The following is a 21991-nucleotide window of genomic DNA, read 5'->3' as shown; positions in this document are numbered from 1 at the left end:
GGAAGACTCATGATAGTAGGTAGCATTGCAAAGCTTTCAGAAGAAACGGGAAGTGAATTCGGAGATAAAACAGAAGACACTAAGCAACCCCTTACCTCAGTGAACAAACCACCTCAGCTGCGGACCAAAGCCTCCATGCTTCAATAAATAGAGGCAGCGCATGAAAAAGAAATATTTTGCATAGGAACACAATGGGTGTTTTGCTTCCTCGGGTTTATGGTCTCCTCTGACACCAAGAACATATTAGATCAATCTGTTTATTCCAATTTGTCTTTCCATGTTGACTCCACGGGGAAGTACATATTTGCTCATCAGTTTTTGCCAGTGGCTATGATAGGCCTCTGGATGCCGGGCTGAATAACAGAAAACAACAGCAACAACAACAACAACAACAACAACGGAGTCCAGTTATGAGACACAGAAGCGTGTTTGTACAGTAATTGCCTGACATTAGGCTTTTCATTTCTGAGGCATCCATTTCAAAGACCACCATTCATATTAACACATTGCCAGGTGTATGATTCAGTTACTATACAAACATGCAGGCCCCCCCCCGCCCACAAATTCCCCATTAGAAAGCCCTGGTAATCTAGGTAACAACTGTGAGTGACCCCGCTTTTCCCGTTCGGTGCCCACATTCCATTACTGGACTTTTTGTCTGGTTTTTGCTGTTGTTATTTTTGAGTACTGGGGGATAATATTTTATTATTCTTTTTCTTTAACTGTTTACATGAGTGTAGTTGACACACGATGTTACCTTAGTTTCAGGTCTGCAATACAGTGATTCAACTTCTTTGTACATTATGCGGGGCTCACACAGGTGTACTGACACCTGTCCCATTATACCGCTAGTACATCATCGATGACTATATTCCATACACTGTGTCTTCCATTCTCATTATTTATCATTCCATACCTCCATTCCCCTCTCCTTGGCCCATTCGGCCCATCCTCCAACTCCACTCGTGTTTTAAATTCATCCATAAAAACTGAGCCCAGAAAAACATAGTCACTCCCCCATGGACCCCCCAAGAGCCAGATCCTTCATAGTGCTCTCTTTCCTTCCCTGTTAAAGTCTCTCCCTCTCTGAGACCTCCTTCAATGGCCTTTGGGAATCCCATGTGCCCTCAACATTTGTGAGCAATGAACCTTGTGTTTTTAGAGTCCTCTGGTGGGTGTTGCTGAGGTGTGACCAAAATAAGAACCCAAAGGCCAGGGCAGTCACAGCATAGGCTCTGGTCAGGGAAACACTTGTGGGAATGTCCACAAGCACAAGGGCATATGCAAATGCCTGGCTTTTCCTACCTAAGCATTGGTGTCAATAGCCTGAGGCTTAAATGGACCCCTGCTAGACTCCACATCATGAAAGAGTTCTTAAGGAAGGGACTTAAAAGGGATTGACAGACTCCAGGTGAAAGCAGTGGTTTTGTATTTTCATCTACAATAAAGTTATGTAGGGGGCCTAGGGGCCAAGTGTAGTGTTTTTCCACATGAATAACCCACCTTGGGATTATTCTTTGGGGAAAATCAGGGAAAATTTATGTGGCATGGAAAAAATCATTTGAAATGAAATTATTTTTAAGGAGACCAACTTGCCCATTGTAAGATACAGAAATTTCCAGGCATTTGTGATCCAACATTTGGGAAAACACGGAACGTATGAAAGTGAACAAAGGTGAATTGGTATATCAGACAGAGTGGAGTCTTGATAAAGTGAGTTACCTCAATGTATAGAAAAGTTGAATTCTAACAAACAGAAATGCCAGGAAGTAAATAGAAGGAGCAGATTCTACTTCCCCAGTGTGATCAAAGATTAGCAGTTCCTGGCTCTGAGGCTCTGAGCCCTGCAATCATGGGCACGTCTTTGGCCTCAGGATGATTGTCCCATGCATTGCTGGAACCCCAACGATTCTTTTCAGAGCCCTCCTTATGTCTCTGTTCCTCAGGCTGTAGATGAAGGGGTTCAGCATGGGCGTGACCACCGTGTACATCACCGAGGCTGTGGCACTTGAGTGGGAGCTCTGGGTAGCAGCAGAGCTGAGGTACACTCCTAGGCTGGTAGAATAAAATAAGGAGACAACCGAGAGGTGAGACGCACAGGTGGAAAATGCCTTATACTTGCCCTGAGCTGATGAGATCCCACGGATGGAGGAAACTATCTTAGAGTAAGAGTAAAGGATCCCGGCCAACGAAGCACCACCCAGCAGCATAGCTGCAAGATACATCACCAAGTTATTAATAAAGGTGTCAGAACAGGCAAGTTGGATCATCTGATTGAGTTCACAGAAAAAGTGGGAGATTTCCAAGGTTGTACAGAAGGACAGCCCCAACACCATTAAGGTTTGTAACAAGGAATTCAGGACACACATGATCCAGGACACCAGAACCACCAGTCCACAGAGCCGGGGATTCATGATGACCATGTAGTGTAGGGGGTGACAGATGGCCACAAAGCGGTCATAGGCCATCACTGTCAGAAGAAAGATGTCTAATCCTGCAAAGAGCAGGAAAAAATACATCTGTGTGATGCAGTTCTCATAGGTTATGTGTTTGCTCTGTGTCTGGATGTTCCAAAGCATCTTTGGGACGGTGGTGGTGGTGAAGCAGATGTCTACAAAGGACAGGTTGGCCAGGAAGAAGTACATGGGGGTGTGGAGGCAGGAGTCAGAGCTGACGGCCAGGAGGATGAGCAGGTTCCCAAACACAGTGATCAGGTACATGGAGAGGAAAAGCCCAAATATGAGGGGCTGCAGTTTTGGTCTCTCTGAAAATCCCAGAAGAAAAAAATCTGAAATTTGTGTATCATTTCCTGGATTCATGTGCTGGAGGTGACTACCAGGGAACAAAAAAAAAAATAACATGACTAATTTTCTCAATAATGAACATTGCAAATATCATTGAAATTCTACAATTCTTATTTTGCATTCAAAAGTGAATATCCATCGTTTCTGTATGGAACTTGTCCCCGCTCAGCATCTCCTTGCCAGCTCTGAATAGGTATTCACTTCCCACACTTAACATTTTCCCCAAGTGCTCATATTTTCTATACTTTTAATGAGGAATTCTGTCACCCATTTGAGGAATAACCTTGAGCACTGACTAACCTTCACACAAAGCGTATAAGTGTCTAGAAACAAAAGCCTGGAGGGTTCAGTGATGGAGAAAGGGGATAAGCAAATAAAGACCAGATAAAATATGGAGGTGACAGGTGCCGTGAGGAAAAACAAAGCCTGTGTAAAGGGAAGCGTGGATGGAGGGATGGCTCTTCCTGGTTGTTCGGGCACACCGGCACACATGTAAACAGAGCCCTCGAGGAGACAGGAGACACGAGGTCCTCTGGGGAAGAGCGAGCCCGGCGGAGGGAACTGTGAGTGCGACGGCTCTGAGGAAAGACGTGGGTTTTTCTACATTAAGTTTTTAAAGCATGAGGGTGGTCGACACACCAGGTCACGTTAGTTTGGGGGGCGCCACACAGTGATTCAACAAGTGTCAACATCACGCCCTGCTCACCAGGCATGGAGCTGCCATCTGTCACCACACAGCCTGTGACAGCATCACGGACAGTATTCCCTCCGCTGGGCCTTTCCCTCCTCTGAGTCTCCCCTTCCTGAACATGGAAGGAATTCCTTAACCGGAAGCCAGTGTCTCCCACTCCCCTTCACCATCCTGCCTTTTGTTGTTTGCATATTGTGTTAAAGACCCAGGCTCAAAAGAAAGCCAGTGTGTCCAGGGGAAGGAGCGAGAGGAAGACTGATGAGAGGTGGTGGCAGGGAATGTTGAGGAATGAGGTGGCCTCCCGGACACCGATGAAACTTCCCGGCACAAGGAACCCCTCCTTCACATGGTGTTCCTTGCACTTTATTAATTTCGTTTCCAAGGAATCTTTGAACAGGAATGGGCACCCTTCTTATATTCATTGTCGGTACTAACCTGGCACCTGTATTTTAAGGGTCATGTATTGGAGGTATGGGTACCAGGACCTCTGTCTTGAGAACTGCTCATCACACACACACACACACACACACACACACATGCTCTATAGCCTCCTTGGACCATGTCACAACCAGACTATTCTCACCTCCAGTCGCAATAATTAGGCAAACAATGATACAAGGCAAGCTGTGCAATATCAGATTGTCTTTCCTATATTGCAAAAACATCCAAATTCTAGCAGTTAAGTCTCCCATGAGTATGTAGACATGAGTCTCGATTTTAACGTGATCATTTTGTGTCCAGTATTTACAGAAACATAAAAATCAAATTCAAAAACTGAGAACAAGACAAGTTGGGAGAAATATCTAATGAGCTCAGGTGGCCCCTGGTGTTGATGATGAGAAAGTGTCCCTGGTTCTGGCGACACCCCAACCCCAGGTACATCTCCTTGATGCCCAGAATAATAAAGCGGCAAAAAGCAATTTATCCAAAAGAAAAAGTAGGAATGTCTTCATGTTATCAAGACATCCCACCAGAATAACAAGGGAAGACACCCACAATTCACAAAAGGAAATACACAGGGTACAAGAAAAGTGGGGGGTTTTAGAAAACTATTTGCTAAAGAACAACTTTTCTAAATGATATAAAATGCTAAGCTTTTACAAACAGAAACCAGTTTTGAATTGGGAATCTCCACACGTTTGTTTTGGACTTGGAGAACCAGCCAAACTATTCTTTTTCTTCCTCCTGTAAACTCTCATCAGGTAACATACAGTGTAATATTGGTCTCAGGAGCAGAAATCAGTGATTCATCACTTACCACACCCAGTGCTCATGGCAGCAATTGCCCTCCTTAATCCCCACCTCCCATCTAGCCCATCCCCACCCACCTGCCTCCATCAACCCTCAATTTGTTCTCTATCATTATGAGTCTCTTCTGGTTTGTTTCCTCCCTTCTTTTCCCCCACCTTCCCAACCAAACTATTGTGAATGCTAATATCCTTCCCCAAATGGTAGGGCTAGAGGTATCTATCCTGCTCAGGTGGTTGGCAGATTTAGTGAATACACCATATAGAGCTTAGCACAGCTCCCTGTGTTGACAATGAGTGCTTCTCACTGGTGAGGAGATTTGGCTGATTTTTTTTCTTCTCTCAAAGTCCCCATCGCTTCCCCACCTCTGGGGTCCCAAATCCACCGCCTTATTTCAGTTCCTTGTCCTGTCCCACCTATCATGGACTGTCACTTCTCTAGCCAATAGTCACAATTACCCAAGAGGTCTTTCTAATATTGCAATTACACGACTGTCCACCTTAACCCCTTCCTAGTGACCCCTCCCTGGAGAATGAACCCCCAATTCCATACCTTCCAACACTTGGCTTGCCTCCCCTGACCGACCCACCAGCTTTACACTCACACCGCCTCACCCCTTCGATCTCACACACACCGAGCCTGAGTTGTAGCTTCTCCAGAAGGCCCGGTTCAGGTCTCGGAGCCTCTACACCCCTGCTTCCCTCTGCTTGGAGTCACCCCCTGGTCCGTTTGGAGTTTTTCACCTCTTCTCTATCCTGAAAGTCCTATCTCCTCTTTCTGAAGCAAGGAGTCCTCTCCCTCATGAGTCTTCGTGGGTATAGTTCCTTTTAATATTCTCACAGACTATTAAACAGTATATTAAATAGTCTATTAAATAGCTTCCAGCTACCAATCTCTCTGAACCTTTCCTGAAATACCTGCTGAGCTCTGAGCCTCACCTGGATGGGGTCTGTGAGAGGAACGTCTCCAGGTGGAAGTCTGAATTCCTTCCTGTTGGTTGATGATCGAGAGTGAAGCTGTATTCCCAGAACAGGAAGGAGTGAAGCATTCAAGCCAGGCTGAAGAATCCAAATGCAAAAACCACGTCTCCTCCAGCTTCGGGTTAAACATGTCTGGATCTGCAGCAGAGGAAATATTTATAGCTCCTTATGTTTGCTGTATCTGTTCTCTGCACCAACTCCTTAGACACGTTTCCCATTATTACTCCAACCCCTGAGCCCATCTCCCCATGGGAACATATCTGGACAGCATGGAATTTTTTTCCTGTAGATTCTCTGTTCCCAAGATACAGGTTAGAATTCAGGCATATCCGATTTTTGTTACTCCTCCTCGAACTTTCCTGGCTTCCAGAGCTCTAACATTGAAACTTTTCACAGACCTGAGTGAAAGTTTTTTTCCAAATCTATGGCTCAGGAACCTGTGTTGACTATGACCCTTGGTTCTTTAAAACATGGGTTGTGGTGGGAACACAACTCCTGATAGTCTAGAAAATACCTATTCCCTCTCCACCAAGCAAAGATGTGCTCATTTGCTGTAAAACCATGGGTACAATAATCCTTGGATTCATCATTCTTTTGACAAATCAACTAGGAGTTTTGTATTTTTAATACAGGTTAAAAGTTGACATTTATAAAACATTTGGTAATTCTAGGTGTATTACAAAGCTGTAGTCATCAAGACAGTATGGTACTGACACAAAAACAGACACACAGATCAATGAAACACAATAGAGAACCCAGAAATGGACCCACAATGATACGGGCAATCTTCACCAAGCAGGAAAGAATATCCAATGGAAAAAAAGGCGGTCTCTTCAAAAATGATGCTGGAAAATTGGGTAGCAACAGGCAACGTCAGCTGGATCACTTGCTTACACCATACACAAAAATAAATTCAAAATTCCAAAAGACCTAAACGTGAGGCAGGAAACCATCAAAATCCTGGAGGAGAACGCAGGTAGCTATTTCTTTGGCCTCGGATTTAGCAACTGCTTATTAGACATGTTGCAGGAGGCAAGGGAAGCAAAAGCAAACATGAACTATTGGACCTTCACCAAAGTAAAATCTTCTGCACAGTGAAGAAAACAAGCAAGAGAATTGAAAGGCTGCCCAAAGAATGGGAGAAGATGTTTGTGAATGACACATCAGATAAATATTCGTGTGTGTGTATGTGTGTGTGTTTGTGTTCCACATTTTCCTTATCCATTCATTTATTGATAGACACTTAGGTTGCTTCTATATCTTGTCTGTTGTAAAGAATGCTGCAATAAACCTAGGGGTGCGTATATCTTTTCAATTTAGCATTTTTGTTTTCTTTGGAAACAGTAGTGGAATTCTTGGATCGTAAGGTAGTCCTATTTTTAAATTTTGAGGCCCCTTCACACCGTTTTCCACAGTGGCTGCACCAGTTTGCATTCCGACCCAAAGTGTGCAAGGTACCTTTTTCTCCACATTGTCACCGGCATTTGTTGTTTGTTGTGCTTTTGATTTTAGCCATTCCGACATGTGTGAGTTGGTATCTCAATTGTGGTTTTGATTTACATTTTCTGATGATGAGAAATGCTGAGCATATTTTCATTTGTCTGTTGGCCATCTGGATGTCTCCTTTATTTTTTTTATTTTTTATTTATTTTTTATCTTTTTTTAATTTTTTTAACGTTTTTTATTTATTTTGAGACAGAGAGAGACAGAGCATGAACGGGGGAGGGGCAGAGAGAGAGGGAGACACAGAATCGGAAGCAGGCTCCAGGCTCTGAGCCATCAGCCCAGAGCCTGACGCGGGGCTCGAACCCACGGACCGCGAGATGGTGACCTGAGCTGAAGTCGGACGCTTAACCGACTGAGCCACCCAGGCGCCCCTGGATGTCTCCTTTAGAGAAATGTCTATTCAGATTCTCTGCCCATTGTTTTTTGTTGCTGTTTAGTTGTATGAGTTATTTACATTTCTTTTTACTTTTATTTATTTATTTTTTTATTCAACCAAGTTAGTTAACATATAGTGTAATAATGATTTCAGGAATAGAATTTAATGATTCATCACTTACATCTAACACCCAGTGCTTATCACCAGTGGCCTCCTTAATACCCATCACCCATCTAGCCCATTCCTGCAGCCACCTCCCCTCCAGTAACCATCAGTTCTTTTCTGTCTTGAAGAGTCTTCTATGGTTTGTCTCCATCTCTGTATCTTATTTTTGCTTACATTTTCCTATGATCATCTGTTTTGTTTCTTAAATGCCACGTCGGAGTGAAATTATATGATATTTGCCTTTTTCTGACTGACCAGATTTGTTTAGCATAATACACTCTAGTTCCATCCATGTTGCAAATGGCAAGATTTGATTCTTATGGATCACTGAGTAATATTCCAGTGTGTGTGTGTGTGTGTGTGTGTGTGTGTGTTTGTGTATACCACTTCTTCCTTATCAGTTCATCAGTCAATGGACATTTGGGCTCTTTCCATTCTTTGTGGATTGATGATAGTGCTGCTATAAATATTGGAGTACACGTGACCTTTCGAATCACCACTCCTGTGTCCCTTGGATAAATAGCTAGTAGTGCAATTGCTGCCCTGTAGGGTAGTTCCATTTTTATTTTTTGGTGGAACCTCCATACTGTTTTCAGAGTGGCTACACCGGTTTGCATTCCCAAATGGAGTGCAAAAGGGTTCCACTTTTCTGCATCCTTGCCAACATCTGTTGTTTCCTGAGTTGTTAAATTTTAGCCATTCTCACAGGTGTGAGGTGGTAACTCATTGTGGTTTTGATTTATAGTTTCCTTATGAGAGATGTTGAGCATCTTTTCGTGTGTCTATTAGCCATCTGAATGTTTTTCTTGGAAAAGTGTCTACTCATTTCTTTTGCCAATGTTTCACTGGATGGTTTGTTTTTTTGAGTGTTGAATTTGATAAGTTATTTGTAGATTTTTGATATTAACCTTTTATCTGATATGTTATTTGCACATATCTTCTCCCATTCCTTCAGTTGCCTTGTAGTTTTACTGATTATTTCCTTCACTGTGCAGAAGCTTTTTATCTTGATGAGATCCCAAAAGTTCATTTTTGCTTTTATTTCCCTTGCCTCTGGAGACATGTCAAGTAAGAAGTTGCTGTGGCTGAGGTCAAGGAGGTTGTTGCTTGTTTTCTCCTCTAGGATTTTGATGGAGTTTAGGTCTTTCATCCATTTGAGTTTATTCTTGTGTATGGTGTAAGAAAGTGGTCCAGGTTCATTCTTCTGTATGTTGAGGTCCAGTTTTCCCAACACCATTTGCTGAAGAGACTGTCTTTTTTCCATTGGGTATTATTTCCTGTTTTGTCAAAGATTAGTTGGCCATACGTTTGTGGGTCCATTTCTGTGTGTTTTATTCTGTTCCATTGGTCGGTTTGTCTGTTCTTGTGCCAATACCATACCGTCTTGATGATTACAGCTTTGAAATACATCTTGAAGTCCAGAATTGTGATGCATCCAGCTTTGGTTTTCTTCTCAGAATTGTTTTGGCTTTTCTGGGTCCATACAGATTTTAGCATTATTTGTTCTAGATCTGTGAAGAATCCTGGGGTATTTTGATGGAGATTGCATTAAATATGTAGATTGCTTTGGGTAGGATCAATATTTTAACAATATTTGCTCTTCCAATCCATGAACGTGGAATGTTTTTCCATTTCTTTTGTTCCTCTTCAATTTCTTTCATAAGCTTTCTATAGTTTTCAGTGTATACATTTTTCACCTCTTTGGTTAGGTTTATTCCTAGCTATCTTGGGGTGTTTTGGTGCAACTGTAAATGGGATCAATTCTTTGATATCTCTTTCTGCTGCTTCATTATTGGTGTATAGAAATGCAACCTATTTCTGTACGTGGATTTTATAACCTGTGACTTGACTGAATTCATGTATCAGCTCTAGCCATTTTTTTTGGTGGAGTCATCAAGTTTTCCATGTAGAGTATCATGTGATCTGCAAAGAGGGAAAGTTTGACTTCTTCCTTGCCAAATTGGATGCCTTTTATTTCTTTTTGTTGTCTGAATCCTGAGGCTAGGACTTCAAGTACTATTGAACCATAGTGGTGAGAGTGGCATGCCTGTCATGTTCATGATCTTAGGAAAGCACTCCATTTTTCCTCATTGAGGATGATATTATCTCTGGGACTTTCATATATGGCTTTTATGATGTTAAAGCATGTTCCTTCTATCCCTACGTCCTTGAGTATTTTTATCATAAAGAGACTCTTAACAATAGAGAACAAACTGAGGGTTGCTGGAAGGGAGGTGGGTGAGGGGATGGACTAAATGGGTGAGAGGCATTAAGAAGGGTGCTTGTGATGGGAACTGGGTAAGTGAAGAATCACTAAACTATACTACTGAAACCAATTCTACACTATATGCTAACTATGTAAATTTAAATAAAATCTTGGAAAGAAATAAAATAAAATCCAACTTGCCCATTGTAAGATACAGAAATGTACAGGCATCTGTGATCCAACATTTGGGAAAACATGGGAATGTATGAGAGTGGACGAAGGAGAAACCGTATATCAGACAGATCAGAAGCTTAATAAAGTGAGTTATTGAAATGTATGGAGAAGTTGAAATCAAACAAATGGGAATTCCAAGAAATAAATAGAGGGGGCAGATTCTACTTCCACAGTCTGATCAAAGAATAGCAGTTCCTGGCTCTGATGCTTTGAGCCCTGCAATCATGGCATGTCTTCAGCCCCAGGACAATTGGCCTTTACATCACTGGAACCCCAACGATTCTTTTCAGAGCCCTCTTTATGTCTTTGTTCCTCAGGCTGTAGATGAAGGGGTTCAGCATGGGTGTGACCACGGTGTACATCACCGAGGCTGTGGCACTTGAGTGGAAGCTCTGGGTAGCAGCAGAGCTCAGGTACACTCCTAGGCCAGTACAATAAAATAAGGAGACAACCGAGAGGTGAGACGCACAGGTGGAAAATGCCTTATACTTGCCCTGAGCTGATGAGATCCCACGTATGGAGGAAACTATCTTAGAATAAGAGTAAAGGATCCCAGCTAGGGAAGCACCACCCAACAATCCAGCTGCAAAATACATCAGCATGTCATTAAGAAAGGGATCAGAACAGGCAAGCAGGACCACCTGATTGATTTCACAGAAAAAGTGGGAGATTTCCACCTCTGTACAGAAGGACAGGCACAACATCATTAAGGTTTGTAATAAGGAGTTCAGGGTGCTCATCATCCAGGACACCAGAACAAGCAGCCCACAGTAGGTGGGTTTCATGATCAGCATGTAGTGCAAGGGTTGACAGATGGCCACGAACCGGTCATAAGCCATCACAGACAGTAGAAAGTTGTCCAATCCAGCAAAGAGTAGGAAAAAATACATCTGTGTGATGCAGCCTGCATAAGTTATGACTTTGCTCTGTGTCTGGATGTTCCAGAGCATCTTCGGGACGGTGGTGGAGGTGAAGCAGATGTCTACAAAGGACAGGTTGGCCAGGAAGAAGTACATGGGCGTGTGGAGGTGGGAGTCAGAGCTGACGGCCAGGAGGATGAGCAGGTTGCCAAACACAGTGATCAGGTACATGGAGAGGAAAAGCCCAAAAGTGAGGAGCTGCAGCTCTGGTTCCTCTGATAGTCCCAGAAGAAAAAATTCTGAAACTTGTGAATCATTTCCTGGTTCCATGGGCTAGAGGGGACTATCAGGGAACAAAAAATAGCATGACCGAGTTTCTCAACAATGAACATTGCAAATATCATTGGAATTCTATAATTTTTATTTTTCTTTCAAAAATTCAATATCCATAGTGTTTTGGATAGAACTTGCCCCCTCTGGGGACTCCCTCATGCCAGCTTTGAATAGGAATTCACATCCCACACTTAGCTTTTTCCCCTAATACTCATGGATTCTATAGTTTTAATGAGAAATTCTGTCACCCCTTTGAGGAATAACCTTGAGCACTGACTAATCTCCAGACAAAGAGTACAGGTGTCAAAAAAATAAAAGTCTATAAGGTTCAGTGATGGAGACAGAGGATAAGCAAATGAAAGAGTGGACAAAATATGAGAAGGTGACAGGTGCTATGAAGAAAAACAAAGCTTTTGTAAAGGAAAGAACGGGTGAAGATTTACTTTTTCCTGGTTATTCGGGCATACCAAAACACATCTAAACAGAGGCCTCAAGGAGACAGAAGGAGACACAAAGTCCTCTGGGGAAAAGTACACCAATCAGAGGGAACGACCAGTGCAGAGGCTCTGAGAAAAGTCCTTTTTTTAAATCAATTTTTAAAACCTGAGGGTGGTTGATGCACCATGTTACAGCAGTGTGGGGTGTACAATCCAACAGTTTTACACATCACACCATGCTTACCACACGTGGAGCTGCCATTTGTCACCACACAATGCTCTGATAGTATCACTGACTATATTCCCTTTGCTGTGTCTTTTAGTCCTGTGTGTCCTTCGTTCCTTAACTGGAAGCCAGTATCTCCCACTCCCTGTCATCATCTTTCTTTTTGTTGGTTTGTTTGTTGTTTTAAAAGCCAATATTCATTGGTCATTCAATGGTCAACCAAAGCCATTGCGTTGAGGGGAATGAGCAAGAGGAAGAGTGGTGACAGATGGTGGCAGGGAATGTTGAGGAACAAGGTGGCCTCCCCGGTACTGATGAAACTTCACGGCACAAGGAATCCCTCCTTCACATAGCGTCCCTTGCACTTTATTGATTTTGTGTCCAAAGAATCTTTGGATAGAAATGGGCCCCCTTCTTATCTTCATGTGTTGGGTAATAATCTGGCATCTGTATATTAAGGGTCACATTATGGAGCTATGGGTTCCAGGACCTCTGCTTTGAAAACCGCTCATGGCACACGACACACACATGCACACACACACACGTGTGTGCCCCCTAGTCTCCTAGGACCATGTCACAACCAGACTATTCTCACCTCAAGGCACATTAATTAGGTAAACACTGATACAAGGCAAGCTGTTGACAAGAGATTTTCTTTCCTCTAAAGATGTGAAAATACATCCAAGTTCCAGTAGTTAAGTCTTCTATGAGCATGTAAACATGGGTCTCCGCATTAATATGAACTTTTCATAGCCAGTGTTTAAAGAAATTAAAATATCATTTTCAAAAACTGAGAGCAAGAAAAGTGGGGAGAAAGATCTATGAGTTGAGGTGGCCCCTAGCAACGGATGAGAATGTGTCTTCTCTTCTGGCAACACCCCAACCCCAGGTACGTCTCCTTCAAGCCCAGGATAATGAAGCAGCAAAAAGCAATGTATCTAAACGGAAAAGTTAGGATGTCTAAGTTATCAAGACATCCCGCTAAATAACAAGCAAGGGAAAACCCCCACAATTCTCTAAGGGTAATACACAGAGTACAACAAAAGTGGCGGATTTTAAAAGATTATTTGCTAACAAAACCCCACCTCTTATAAGTGATATAAAATGCAACACCTTCATCATCAGAGACTCGTGTTTTGAATTTTGGATCTACATATGTTTGCTTTTTGAATTTGGAGAACCAAGCAAACTACTCTTTTTTTCATTTAAATTCTACTCAGGTAACATACAGTGGAACATATTGTTTTCAGGAGTAGAATTCAGTGATTCATCACTGACAACACCCAGTGCTCATCACAGCAAGTACCCTCCTTAATCCCCATGACCCATCTAGCTCATCCCCACCTACCTGCTCCATCAACCCTGAGTTTGCTCTCTACCCCTATGAATCTCCTGTGGTTTGTTTCCCTCTCTTCTCTTCCCCCACCTTCCCAACCAAACTATTGTAAATGCTAATATCCTTCCCCAAATAGTAGGGCTAGAGGTATCTATCCTGCTCAGGTGGTTGGCAGATTTAGTGAACACGCCATAAAGAACTTAGCATAGTTCCCTCAATGGATAATGAGTGCTTCTTACTGATGAGGAGATTTGACCGACTTTTTCTTCTCTCAAAGTCCCCATCACTTCCCCACTTCTGGGGCCCCAGTTATACAGCCCTATTTCAGTTTTCTTCCTCTCTCCACCCATCACAGGCTAGCACCCTTCTAGCCAATATTCACATTTACCCCCGAGAGATCTGTCTATATTACAATTATGTTACTGTCCACCTTCCTGATTTAATGCTTTCATCTGACTCCCCCCTGGAGAATGAACCCCAAATCCATATTTCCAACACTTGGCTTGCCTCTCCTGACTGACCCAACAGCTTTGCGCTCATGCTGCCTCACCCACATCAATTCTACCGACACTGAACTTGGGTTGTAGCTTCATCTCAAGCCCCAGTCTCAAGACTCCGAGCCCCTACACACCTGCTTCCCCTCTGGTTGGAATCATCCACTGATCTATTTGGAAGTTTTCACCTATTCTGTCTTGAAACTCCCATCTCCTCTTTCAGACAGCAAGGAGTCGTCTCCTTCATGAATGTGTGTGTGTGTGTGTGTGTGTGTTTTGACATTCCCACAAGAAAAAAAAAGACTTTCTTTTGTGATAATTTAGATGTGGTGTTATCACTGTAATTTTTATTTAATTCCATATATGTTTCCCTGCTAGACTGTGGGTGCCCTGGGCATGTTATACTTACTCCCATCCTTTACCCCAGACATAGTTTGGTTGGGGACAGTGGTAATAAATACATATTGCATGAACAAATGAGAGATTGTGCTCACAGGAGTTGTCAATGAAAGGAGAGAGAACACAAACAGGGAGCTACCAGCACAGGAACAGATTTCCAGGGAGAGGAATGTTTTCCATATTCTGAGACTGGGACCATTTGTGGGGTCAGGGTGTGGTTTGCAAGAATAAACTAGAATAGAAAAACTAAGGCACAGTAGAAAATATCAGAGCACGTCGTACGTGGTCAGGTGCAGACCAATCACTCATGGTTCTCCTTGTTGAGTTACATGTGTGTGCATGTGAGTGTGCAAAAACGTGTTTCCTTTCTTCATATGTCTATCCCTGAGAACATTGTGTCAGATACACATTTATTTCCGCCACTCTGCTTTCTTCATTTAATGTAAGATCCAAATGAGCAGGACCTCACTTCTTTCATTCATTTTTTTTTTTTGCTGTTTCATAAAGGTGTGCATTTATATAGTAACACATTTTTAGAAAATGGAATTTATAAAATACAAGGAATAGCAGGGAGAAGAAAACCGGGATAAATAGTGAATTCAAAATAAACTTATTAATTAAAATTGAGTTAAAAAGACTCTTCTGTAGGAGAAGATATAAAATATAATTTCATCACATTAACACACGTCTCAAAATCAAAATGGAATCGGCAAAACCTCAAAAAAGAATAGGAAAACAAGAATTATGATTATAACTGACTTTAAAAATAATGCGGGGGGGCGCCTGGGTGGCTTGGCCGGTTAAGCGTCTGACTTCAGCTCAGGTCATGATCTCACGGTCCGTGAGTTCGAGCCCCGCGTCAGGCTCTGTGCTGACAGCTCAGAGCCTGGAGCCTGTTTCAGATTCTGTGTCTCCCTCTCTCTCTGCCCCTCCCCTGTTCATGCTCTGTCTCTGTCTCAAAAATAAATAAACGTTAAAAAAATTTAAAAAAATGCAGGGAGCAGACTATAAAATTATAATTTCATTCTGTACAAACATAAGTGGGGTCACACACACTTGTGAGAAAGATGTAAGTTGAATGCAAGAGAAATTCATGTTTCCACAGGACGGCAGAAGGACTATTGCTAGTTTAGAAAATAGATCCAATCACAAAACAAAAGGTGGCAGTGAGGAAGCACAGATGGGAGGTAGGTGGCAATACATACAAAAGGCAGTTTATGACTACGAGGCACATAGAAAGCAATGGGTGGGGGAGAAAGTATGGCCGACTGGTAGATTTGACCACTCAAAGTTTATAAACTCTCACACCACCCAGAAAATATATCTGTACATACATACAAGAATTAAACAGCAAATAGTAAACTTGGCTTAAAATTTGAAAAATTTTTTTTGCTTTTTTAAGTTTTTATTTAAATTCTAGTTGGTTAAAATATAGTGTAATATTGGTTTCAGGAGTAGAATTATTTGTGTGAAAAAAATGCAATCAAGAGGAAGGAAGAAAATGATTCAGCAGGAGCAACAAACAAAGAAAAGAACACTCAGACTCGATGTAAAAGGCAAAGAAATTACACTGATAATTTACGACAGGGAAAGTAAGTGGCCAATAAACCCCAACATAAATTCGTCCTCCAGGTGATGAAATAAGTGCAAAATAAAACCCTCTAGCATATGCCTGTTCGAGTTTTAAATAAACTTTTTAAGTGACCTAATGGAGAGTAGATTCTGTGAAATGTATGTCTCCAGAACTGCAGTTGCCAGGTCGTGGCTCCCTCCATTGGTCTGGACCTTTCTAAAAGATACAGAATATGCTCCAAAATACCCCATCTTAAAAATATTGTTTAAATTCCCTCACTGCACCTCCTTCCATACCTAATAGTATATTTTTATATTTCCTTTAACTGAAAACTCTTTGGAAATGTTCAGATTATCCTGGAAGACAGTACCCGGCATTCCCTCGTTAGTCGCATCCAACTGATCTTTTATTCCCACCACTTAATTTTCAACAATAATCCTTATATTGCTAATTTCAACAGACATTTCCTTTTTTTCACATCTTAAATAAATTGATTATAAATGAGTGGGTTGGGCACCTGGGTGGCTCAGTCGGTTAAGCGTCCGACTTCAGCTCGGGTCATGATCTCGCAGTTGGTTAGTTCCAACCCCACATAAGGCTCTGTGCTGATGGCTCAGAGTCTGGAACCTGCCTCAGATCTATGTCTCCCTCTCTCTCTGGTTCTCCCCCACTACACTCTGCCTCTCTCTCTTTTTCTCTCAAAGGTAAATAAACATAAAAAAAATGGGAGAGACTGGGTGGCTCAGTACGTTGGCTCAGGTCATGATGTCGCAGTTCGTGAGTTCAAGCCCCACGTCAGGCTCTGTGCTGACAGCTCAGAGCCTGGAGTCTGCTTCAGATTCTGTGTCCCCCTCTCTCTGTGCCCCTCCCACACTCTTACCCTGTCTCCGTCTCTCTCTCTCAAATATAAGTAAACCTTAAAAAAATGAAAGAGTTCACCGTGCCAACAAACACAATGATCTTTCCGCTCCAAGACCAGGATGGTTAGGCTGCCAGGTGACCTCAGAGGAAAGCTTTCAGATTCCATTCTCTCGGAACCTTCCCTGGAATACCTGCTGAGTTCTGAGACTCACCTAGATGGGGTCTCTGAGAGGAAGGTCTCCAGGTAGAAGTCAGAATTTCTCCCTGTTTGTTGATGATGGAAAGCAGGCTCTATTCCCAGAACAGGAAGGAGTGAAACATTGGTCCCCAAACCAGACTTAAGAATCCAAATGCAAAAACCATGTCTCCTCCGGCTTCAGATTAAACATGTTCTGGATCTGCAGCAGAGGAGGTATTTACAGCTCCTTATGTTTGCTGCATCTGACACAGCAAAATGTGTCTGAAACATTAGACACATTTCCCATTGTTACTCCAACCCCTGAGCCCATCTCCCCATGGGAACTTATCTGGACAGAATGGAATTTTTTCCTGTAGATTCCCTGTTCCCAAGAGATCAGAGTAGAATTCAGGCATATCCAATTTTTATTACTCCTCCTCGAACTTCCCTGGCTTGTCTAACATTGAAACGTTTCACAGACCTGAAAGGTTTCTTTTTTCCAAATCTAGGACTCAGGATCCTGTCTTGACTATGCCCCTTGGCTCTCTGAAACATTGAGTTGTGGTGGAAACACAACTCCTGATAGTCTAGAAAATACCTATTCTTTCTTCAACAAGAAAAAGTGTGTTCCTTTGCTATACAACCATGGGTTTAATAATCCTTGGATCTGATATTCTTTTGACAAATCATCTAGGAGTTTCGTATGTTTAAGACAGGTTAAAAATTGATGTTTATAAAACATTTGGTAATTCTAGGTGTATTACGAAGCTGTTGTCATCAAGACAGTATGGTACTGACACAAAAACGGACCCATAGAACAATGGAATAGAATAGAAAACCCAGAAATGGACCCAAAACAATATGGTCAATCTTCGACAAGAAGGAAGAAGTGTCCAGTGGAAAAAAGGCAGCTTCTTAAGCAATGGTATTGGCAAAATGGAGAGCAACATGCCAGTGGAAATGGACCACTCTCTTACACCATGCACCATTCACAGAAATGAATTCAAAATGGATGAAAGACCTACATGTGAGATAGGAAAGCACCCAAATCCTAGAGGAGAACACAGGCAGCTATCTCTTTGACCTCAAATATAGCAACTTCTTGTTACCCGTGTTGCCGTAGGCAAGAGAAACAAAAGCGAACGTGAAGTATTGGGACCTCACCAATGTAAAAAGCTTCTGCACAGTGAAGAAACCAAAAGAATTAAAAGGCTTCCTACAGAATGGGAGAAGATGTTTGTAAATGACACATCAGATCAATATTCGTGTGTGTGTGTGTGCGTGCGCGTTTGTGTGCCACATTTTCCTTATCCATTCCTCTATTGACAGACACTTAGGTTGCTTCCATATCTTGTCTGTTGTAAAGAATACTGCAATAAACATAGGGGTGCATATATGTTTTCAAATTGGCGTTTTCTTTTCTTTGGAAACAGTAATGGACTTATTGGATCATGTTGTCGTTCTATTTCCAAGTTTTGAGGACCCTCCATACTGTTTTCCACAGTGGCTGCATTCCCACCAGCAGTGTGTGAGGTGCCTTTTCCCCCACTTCATCACGAGCACTTGTTTGTTGTGTTTCTGAATTTAGCCCTTAACCTGTGTGAGGTGGTATCTCCTTGTGGTTTGATTTACATTTCCCTGATGATGCGTGATGATGAACATCTTTTCATTTGTCTGTTGGCCATCTGGATGTCTTCTTTAGAGACATGTTAATTCAGAACCTCTGCCCAATTTTTAAGTGGATGGTTTGGGGTTTTTTGTTGTTGTTTAGTTGTATGAATTCTTTGTGTATTTTAGATATTAACCCCTTATCAGATATATCATTTGCAAACATCTTCTCCCATTCAGTAGATCAGGTTTGTTTTGTTTTGTTTTGTTTTGTTTTGTTTTCTTGTCTCCTTTGCTGTGTAAAATCTTTTAATTTTGATGGAATCCCAATAGTTTATTTTTACTTTTGTTTCCCTAGCCTTAGGAGACTTGTCTAGAAAAATGTTGCTATAGCTGATGTCAGAGAAATTACTGCCTGTGTTCTTTTCGGGCAGTTTCATGTCTCACATTTAGGCTTTTAATCCATTTTTGGTTTTGTGTATGGTGTAAAAAAGTTGTCATGTTTCATTGTTTTACATGTATCTGCCCAGTTTTCCCAGCACCATTTATTGAAAAGACTATCTTTCTCCCATAGTCTCATCTTTTTAAATTTTTTTTAAAAATTTACATCCAAGTAATAGATTAAACCCATTTAGTCATGTTTTATTTCTGGGGTCTTTATTCTGTCCCACTGACCTATGTGTCTATTTCTGTGCCTAAAGCATACTGTCTTGATTACTACAGCTTTGGAGTATATCTTGAAATCTGGTAGGTCTGTTCTTTTTTCTCAGGATTGCTTTGGCTATGCAGGGTCTTCTATAGTTCCATACAAATTTTAGCATTATTTGTTCTAGTTTTGTGAAAACTGCTGTTGGTATTTTGATAGAGATTGCATTGAATCTGTCGATTGCTTTGCTTTGGGTAATATGGACATTTTCATAAGACTAATTCTTCCAATCCATGAGCGTGGAATATCTTTCCATTTATTTACGTTACCTTCAGTTTCTTTCACCAGTGTATTATATTTTTTGGAACATAGGTCTTTTACTTTTTGGCTAAGTTGATTCCTAAATATTGTATTCTTTTTGGTGCAATTGTAAATGGTGTTTTTAAATGTTTTTCTTTCAGCTGCTTCGTTGTTAAGGTACAGAAACGTTGCTGATTACTGAGTAATTATTTTGTATCTTGTACTTTACTGAATTAATGTAATACATCTAGTAATTTTATATGTATGTATGTATGTATGTAAAATCAAGTTAGTTAACATGCACTGTACTGTTGGTTTCATGAGTAGAACCCAGTGATTCATCACTTGTATAGAACACTCAGTGCTCATTCCAATAAGTGCCCTCCTTAAATACATGCCCATCACCCATTTAGCTAACCCCCAATCCACCTCCCCTCCAGGAACCCCCAGACTATTCTCTGTATTCAAGAGTCTCTTATGGTTTTACTCCTTCTGTTATTAACTTATTTTCCCTCACTTCCCCTATGTTCATCTGTTTTGTTTCTTAAATTCCACATATGAGTGAAATGATATATTTGTCTTTTTCTGACTGACTTATTTCGCTTAGCATAATACACTGTAGTTCCATCCACATTCTTTTAAATGGCAAGATTTCATTCTTTTTGATCACTGAATATTATTCCATTGTATGTATATATACCACATCTTCTTTATCCATACTTCTAGGAATATTTTGGTAGATTCTTTTGGATTTACCATGTATAGTATCATGTCATCTGCAAATAGTGACAGTTTAACTTCTTTACCAATATGGATATCCCTTATTTCTTTCTCTTGTCTGATTGCTGTGGCTAGGACCTCCAGTACTATGTTGAATAAGTGTGAGTGGACCTATTTTCTTCTTCCTGACATTGGGGGAAAAGCTCTCCACTTTTCACCATTGAGTATGATGCTACCTATGCGATTTTCATAGGTGGCCTTCATTATGTGGAGGTATGTTGCCTCTAACCCCACTTTACTGAGGTTTTACCATGAATGAATGTTGAATTTTGTCAAATGATTTTTCTTCATCTATTGAGATGATCATATGATTTTTATCCTTCATTTTGTTGATGTGTATAACATTGATTTTCAAAATATTGAAATACCCTCGTATCACTGAAATAAATCCTACCTGATCATGGTGAACGATCTTTTTAATATACTGTCGTGTGTGGTTTGCCAGGATTTTCCTGAGGATTTTTGCATCTATCTTCATCAAGGATACTGGTCTATAGTTTTCTTTTTGGGGTTGTCGTCGTCTGTTTCCAGCATCAGGGTAATGTTGGCCTGATTGATGTATTTGGAAGCTTTCCCTCCTATTCAATATTTTGGAGTAGGTTGAAGAGAATAGATACTAACTCCTTGTTAAATGCCTTGTAGATGGGGCATTTGGGTGGCTCAGTTGGTTGGGTGTCCAACTTCAGCTCAGGTCATTGTCTCATGGTTCATGAGTTTGAGCATTGGGATCTGTGCTTTGGGCTCTGTGTTGACATCTTGGAGCCTTGAGCCTGCTTCAGATTCAGTGTCTCTATCTCCAAAGGCAAGGGGATTAAAAGCAAAAATTAACTATCGGGAGCTCATGAAGATAAAAAGCTTCTGCGCTGCAAAGGGAACAATCAACAAAACTAAAAGGCAACTGACAGAATGGGAAAAGATACTTGCAAATGACACATCGGACAAAGGGCTAGTATCCAAAATCTATAAAGAACTCTCCAAAATCCACACCCGAAAAACAAATAAGCCAGTGAGGCCAGATCAGCGACTGAAATGACATATTTTCCTCTGGGTCTGTTTGGAACACAACCATGTTGAATAAACATATTGTCAGATGTGTTCCACAATCACCAGATAAGCCGTCAGCTACCCCCCCCCCCCCGTGACGAAGTACATCTTCAGAAAGCTTTATAAACTGGATATTGCCACATGAGTGAATCAGCTTTTCCCCTTCAGCCCACACATCCTACTCAATACAATTCTCCAAGAACGTGTGAACCCAACACCAGCTACCCACCCTGGCTGTGGTCCTTGAGAAAGCCAGATCCCTCTGTGGCTCTCTCTCTCTCTCCCCCTCCTGACTCTCTCTCCCCTTCTGAGACCTCCCAGAATGGCTTTTGACCATCCAATGTGCCCTCCAGCATACATGAGTAATAAACCTGGGGTTATTAGAGTTCTCCGATAGATGTTGCTGACCTGTGTCCTGCAGTCACAATAAGAACCCAAGGGCTGGTGCAGCCAAGGCATAGGCTGTGGTCAGGGAAAGGTCTGTGGGAGTGTGGAAAGCACATGGGTGCAGGTGAGTCCTTGGACATTCCTAGCCAGAGCAGCGTGTGAATTGCCTGAGGCTTGAATGGAACAATGTTAGAGTCCACATCATCCGGTGGAGTCCTAAAGGAAGTGAAGGAAAAGACTGAGACTCAACGTGGAAACTGTGCTTTTGTATTCTCCTTGACAGTAAAATGATGGAAATGGCTTTCTGATCAAGTGTAGC

At 41.7% G+C, this 21991-nt stretch overlaps 2 protein-coding genes across 2 annotated transcripts; both read right to left on the bottom strand.

The window, feature by feature from the left end:
* Nucleotides 1–674: 674 nt before the first annotated feature.
* LOC122486571 (olfactory receptor-like protein OLF4) lies at nt 675–2819 on the bottom strand. The gene is made up of 2 exons (XM_043585919.1): nt 1908–2819; nt 675–722 (listed from the first exon to the last, which is right to left on the bottom strand). Exons 1-2 carry the CDS (start codon nt 2817–2819, stop codon nt 675–677), a joined length of 960 nt encoding a protein of 319 aa, XP_043441854.1.
* A 7648-nt stretch (nt 2820–10467) lies between these two features.
* Nucleotides 10468–11400, bottom strand: LOC122486370 (olfactory receptor 7A17-like). Its single transcript, XM_043585807.1, has one exon. It carries the CDS (start codon nt 11398–11400, stop codon nt 10468–10470), a length of 933 nt encoding a protein of 310 aa, XP_043441742.1.
* Between the last annotated feature and the right edge of the window lie 10591 nt (nt 11401–21991).

This window comes from Prionailurus bengalensis, chromosome A2 (assembly GCF_016509475.1).
Source record: "Prionailurus bengalensis isolate Pbe53 chromosome A2, Fcat_Pben_1.1_paternal_pri, whole genome shotgun sequence".
Taxonomy (NCBI): domain Eukaryota; kingdom Metazoa; phylum Chordata; class Mammalia; order Carnivora; family Felidae; genus Prionailurus; species Prionailurus bengalensis.
The sequence above is the reverse complement of the archived record's forward strand: the minus strand, read 5'-3'. Positions and strand labels throughout refer to the sequence as shown.

What these genes read in the sequence shown, in the direction of transcription:
- LOC122486370 (XM_043585807.1), bottom strand. Translation starts at nt 11,400, where the DNA reads ATGGAACCAGGAAATGATTCACAAGTTTCAGAATTTTTTCTTCTGGGA.
- LOC122486571 (XM_043585919.1), bottom strand. Translation starts at nt 2,819, where the DNA reads ATGAATCCAGGAAATGATACACAAATTTCAGATTTTTTTCTTCTGGGA. An exon ending in GGAGGGCTCTGAAAAGAATC is followed by an intron (nt 723 to 1,907) that starts GTTGGGGTTCCA and finishes TCATGTAAACAG; the next exon opens with TTAAAGAAAAAGAATAATAA.